Below are 5,974 nucleotides of genomic sequence, written 5' to 3'. Positions count from 1 at the left end.
GAAAACAATAAATATATAAGGTTGCATGTTGCTGTGATAATTCTCATTCCACAAAATTAATGTTTACTTTAATCCACAAGATCCTAAAGCAGGAGACACAAAAAAAGTGACACAAACAAAGATTTAAAGTTAATACCATCATTTAATATACTGCCAGAAGAAGAATTATCATCAGCTTGATTTCTGATTCTTGAAATTTTTATTATTCAATAATGCTGCATCAACTGTATAATTAGATTTAGTGTCAGTGATTACATAATCTACATTACATTCACAAAGCATTGGACCAAACCTTGTTCTTGCCCTGCAATAAACCAAAATAAAATGCAACATGGTTGCATTCTACAAAATGAAAATGTCCATTTATCAATCCTGCTTGATATACATGTAAGTCTACAGGATTTGATTTTACAATAGAGAAAATACAGCATTTGTACATGTAATTTAAGAATAAAGTACTGAATATTGTATTATTGATTCAATATATGAAAATTATAAAGCAACATGTAAAGAAACGCATAAACAGAAAAGAAGTAACTTTACTTCTGTTTGATTAATACATAAAGATATTACATTTCAAACCCCCTCAATTATTAAACTAGGACGCCCTTCAGATTAAATTCAATTTCTTTGCCTAAATCAGGTCTTTGAACGTCAATAACGTCCGTGTATATGCAACCTTCCATCTTGACTCAGTATCTTGTAAAATTCTGAAATCATTAAAGCAATGTTCAATGCATCACTGTCGATAATGGAAATGACACGAACAGTGCAGTTTGGAGTTCCTCCAAGACATTCAACAATTGCTCTAGCAGTTTCTTTAAATACTCTTTGCTTGTTGATGTTGTCTTTTATTCCTAAAAATAAATAGTTTATGGTTTATGTCTTTTATTCCTAAAAATAAATAGTTTATGCTTTATTTCCCATATTTCTTCATGACACGAAAACGTCCTGAACATAAAAATAAACTACGATATATATTAGTTAAAGGTATCAAAAAACCATTTACATGTTTACGGGGGCATAAATATGTCTCTCTGTCTGTCTGTCTCTCAGTTTGTCTGTTTGTCCGCAAAAACTTTAACCTTGCCCATAACTTTTGATTTAGTGGAGCTATGACTTTCATATTTCATATATATATATTCCTTGTGACAAGATTTTTCTTTGGGTACCACCAAATTTGACCTTTTACCTTGACTTGGAGTTTGACCCACTTTTACATGAAAATTTTAAATTTTTACTTTGGCCATATCTTTTGAACAGTAGACACCAGGCTCCGGGATCATGAAACTGTCTTAAGTCAGACTTAACTCCAGAAATTTGCACTTAAAATTTACATTTATACTTCACATATGTAATGTTTGTTAAAAGACCTTTCACTGAATACCAACAACCTTGACCCTTTGACCTTGACCTTGTAGATTTCCGTACTTGTGAAAAAAACTTTAACCTTGGCCATAACTTTTGAACGGTAAGGGATAGGGCTTTCATAATTCATATATGTAATCCTTGTGAGAAGGCCATTCATTGAATACCAAGAACTTTGACCTTTGAGTTTGACCCACTTACTTTTACATGAAAATTTTAAAATTTTACTTTGGCCATATCTTTTGAACAGTAGACAATTTATACTTCACATATGTAATGAGTATTAAAAGACCTTTCACTGAATACCAACAACCTTGACCCCTTGACCTTGTAGATTCCTGTACTTGTGAAAAAACTTTAACCTTGGCCATAACTTTTGAACGGTAAGGGATAGGACTTTCAAACTTCATATATGTAATCCTTGTAAGAAGTCCCTTCATTGGATACCAAGAACTTTGACCCTTTGACCTTGACCTTTGAGATTGACCTACTTTGAAAAAGCAAACCTTGACCTTAACTTTTACAGAGTTAGGGCTAGTGCTTTCATACTTTACATATTTGATCCTTATGACAAGACCTTTCATTTGATAACAATAATTTTGACCCTTTGACCTTAACCTTGGAGTTTGACCTACTTTTTAAGAAATTGAACGTTGACCATAACTTCTGAACGGTTAGGTCTAGGGCTTTCATGCTTTACATAAGTATTTTATGTGGCAAGATCTTTCATTTGATACTAAATACATTGACCTTTTGACCTTGACCTTGGAGGTCTTTGTACTTATTAAAAAACTTTAACATTAGCTTACTTTCAAATTACACAATTGTTTTCCAGTGAGAATACCCTACTTTTGGTACTAATTAATTAAATTTGCATTTAAGAAAAGCTTAATCTTTGCTATGTTGCCATACGAGGGCATCAGTGTTTTACAAACACATCTTGTGTATCAATAAAGAAATCAGTATGAACAGATGTGTTTCGTTGGAATGTCTTAATTACCTCCACCAAAAGTTGGTATTGCAATTGTACAAAGCTTAAGTTTTGAAGCCTCTTTGAAAACGTTTTGAATGCAGGTTCTCAAGTCTTTGATCTTTCTGTCTAATGAGACGTCGGATCTCCAACTCGGAGAATAAACATGCAAAATATTGTAAAATTTCAAAGATTTTGGTGCAGATGTAGTTCGGATGTCTCCAACCCGCCATGTACTTCCATGAAACTTTGCAATTTCCTCAGGATATGCTTTACATTCGCAAAGTTTAAGACTTTTGGCAATGTAACGATCACTTTTCATTTCACCATCCTGTGGGGCTACTAATGCCTCAGCATCTGCAAATAGAATTTCACTGGCAAATATTTTTACTACTGTTCCTCCACCATGATAAAAATGCTCTTCGTTGTCTGCTTGATGGAAAACCCAATGCTGGAAACCTCTAAATGCAAATTTAAGGGGATGAAGGACCTTTAGCTGAAAAAATACCTGTCATTTAATTTTTTTCATATTTTGTATATATCTTATTTAGTATGTCCTACATACTATAAAGCAGACATATCAATAGGTTTCTAGACTTATTTCTGAGATATTGAGTGACAAATACCATACCCCACAGTGTCTGAGCGGAGTTTTTATTCTCCGTATTTCTGGGTCCATTACTCGGTCGATAATTGAAATTTTTCACCGTAGATAAAAAATATACCAGCGGAAATGTGTCTTTTAAAATATTTTAGAGTATGAATAGGGTTAAAAATTCGAAAAAGCAAGATTCTTTTGTAACACCACATCTGGAGACGGAAATTTACGACTTTTTTAGGACAACTTAAACCATAAAAAAATTAATTTGCAAAAAATCCTATCATTCAATATTTGAAAATTTACGTCAAAGTTCAAGGTCGTCATTGTATTGATTAACTGTAAAAATATCGATTGGTGAAGCTGAGCTCAATATTGTACGGGGCAAAGTTAAACGAGTCATGATCATGAGAAAAACGTGTCATGTTTACATTTCTTGAGTACGGGAAAACCCAACTATGACGTCACACATTCCTGAAATAAGCGAAATAAGACAAACCCACAGAACTTTTCCGTCAACAACCATGTAAAAATATTTTTTGCGTTCTGAAATTTACAAAATACCCTACCATGTACATATTATGGCCCGTTTTTATGATTTTATACTACCCGTTTTTACCGTGTATGATCTTACTGAACTAAGAGATCCACTATGACGTCAAAGACGCACTGGACGCGCAGAGTAGGGAAACGGCAAAGTGGATTAATCTATTCCGTAATTTGATAATATTTGCAAGAAATTTTGAATGTTTTCAGATATTTTTATACTAGATGGTGAACGCAAACAAACAATCAAAAAAATTATACAAGTACTGTGGTTTCAATCTCGTTTTGTACATATTTTATCAGAGATTATGACGTAAATCAACTGAGTCACGTGACCATACATCCTTCATCCCCTTAATGGCGTCTAATTTCGTCTGATCTGTGTCAACAAAGTAGATTTCTCTGATTTTATTTGTGGAACTTTTTGGGTAAGCATCAATGTATGACGTCACAGCTGATACATACGCTCTACCACAAACAGGAAGTGGTACAGATCCAACTCCACCTGAAAGAAGTAAAACTTGTTATGGAATCACCCATAGTAATTTATTCACATGATAAAATGGGGGATTGATTATGTTGTTTTACGTCCCATTCGAGAAAGTTTCGCTCATATAGAGCACCATGATTATGTCGGTGAAGGGTATCAAATTTTGAGCAGTGGGGGATCTTTATCGTGCCAACATATGCCGTGACACGGGGCCTCGGTTTTTAAGGTCTTATCCGAAGGAGGGGATGCAAGATTCAATGAAGCAAGCTGAGCACAAAAAACCGGAAAAGATCGGACATTTCTTGGCAGAAGATTCAGAGAAATAGAACTTTTTCGAAATACCGGGGTATCTTCGATTCTTCTTCTTCTTCTAAATACAGCAAAACTTCAGATCGCTGAAGATTACATGCCGGTACGCATGCGTGACCTAAGTATATACAAACTTAATTTAAAGAAAAACTGCTTTTATTTACAAAATTGCTGATTAAAAGAAAATTGTGAATGTTATTTTATTTTACATGATTTTGTTGAGAACAACTGGAGTCAGCTGTTCTCTAAAAATGTATACTTTATATACAATTGTAGTGATTTGGACGACGGACTAGGGGAGCAAATTCCATTGTATTACAGTGTGTGGAAAAAAAGACCATTTGTAAGTTTCTTTTGAAGCTTGTTTAGGCTATCGGCCATCTGTGACAAAGGCTTCTCCGTTATGAAGTGTATAATTTCTCTTCGAATCCAAAATTTCAGTACATTGCCTTTGAACTGACGAACCTGGTTCCAAGAGTATGTTATGAGATAAATCAGTCCATATCGGATTAGGCTCATCTTCTTAATATTAATATTCGTTTTGGTTTGTTATTTGCTTTTGTTTTAAAGAAACATATTTGTGAAGATAAAAAGAAATACGCTGTACAAAGTAAATGCCATAAGATTCAGATTCATATAGTAAAGAGTTTTTATAAAAATATACTTGTTTCTAGTCATCTTAAATGGCATGTAATGAGATTACTTACATGTGCTTATAAGTGGTATTGCAATGGTACAAACATTATTGTCATTTCCATTCTCCAAGGAAGCTTTCACAGTGTTTCAGCAATATCTTCTACACATTTTTCGTGGCGCAGTGGTTAGAGCGTCTGCTCTAGAGTCGCGAAGTAAGGAGTCAATCCTTACGTCGCGGGTTCGAATCCCTTTGTGGGACGTGGAGACCGGTCCTTCGGATGAGACCGTATAAACCGAGGCCCCGTGTCGCAGTAGGTACTGGCACGAAAAAGATCCCTCACTGCTCAAAGCCTGAGTCAAAGGCCCTGAGTGCCGAGCATAGGACAAAATTTGTAGCCATCCACCGGCAAGTGGTGGCGTCTCCATATGAGTGAAAAATTCTCGAGAGGGACGTTAAACAACATGCAATCAATCAATCTACACATTTTTCACATGGACTACCTACTTTCAGCTCGGAGTAGCTATTCCAGTTTGGTACATTCACGTACGTTGATGATTTTCAGCAGATGAAACAAATTGCCCCCATCTGTGACAAAGGTTTCTCCTTATGAAGTGTATAATTTCTCTTCGAATCCAAAATTTCAGTACATTGCCTTTGAACTGACGAACCTGCTTCCCATGCAGAGTATGTTATGAGATAAATTAATCGATATCGGATTCACGATTGCGTCTGCTTTAATTTGGAAAATATTTGCATCAAAAACATAAACTTTTACGTAATTATTTTGAAAAACAATGTCTGTCTCCTTCGACAATACGTACAAGATTTACATCTGGGACCCCAGCTTTAACGTTCATTTTGACTTTCATCGTGGCTATAAAGAGATAAATACAGAGCCATCGATCAGCATCATGTTTACGACATATTATGTGTTTGTTGATTATTTAGCACTTAGAACCACAAGTGCACGTGGACATGATTATCCTCCCCCCCCCCAACTTTCAATATTAATTTTAAAAAATCCGATTGTTGTCTTCATTTCTAATCTCTGACAAC

At 34.9% G+C, this 5,974-nt stretch overlaps 1 protein-coding gene across 1 annotated transcript; it reads right to left on the bottom strand.

Moving 5' to 3' along the window:
- Nucleotides 1-155: 155 nt before the first annotated feature.
- On the bottom strand, nucleotides 156-3,017 carry LOC134229218 (uncharacterized). Its single transcript, XM_062710926.1, has 3 exons — nucleotides 2,970-3,017; nucleotides 2,369-2,834; nucleotides 156-857 (listed from the first exon to the last, which is right to left on the bottom strand). The coding sequence occupies exons 1-3, from the start codon at nucleotides 3,015-3,017 to the stop codon at nucleotides 655-657; spliced, it is 717 nt and encodes a 238-aa protein (XP_062566910.1). The 3' UTR covers nucleotides 156-654.
- Nucleotides 3,018-5,974: the final 2,957 nt, after the last annotated feature.

Source organism: Saccostrea cucullata, unplaced genomic scaffold, assembly GCF_032062105.1.
Source record: "Saccostrea cucullata isolate Sc308-1 unplaced genomic scaffold, CSIRO_AGI_Scuc_v1 ctg4966, whole genome shotgun sequence".
NCBI lineage: Eukaryota > Metazoa > Mollusca > Bivalvia > Ostreida > Ostreidae > Saccostrea > Saccostrea cuccullata.
Note: the sequence above shows the minus strand (reverse complement) of the source record. Positions and strands in the feature narration are given on the sequence as shown.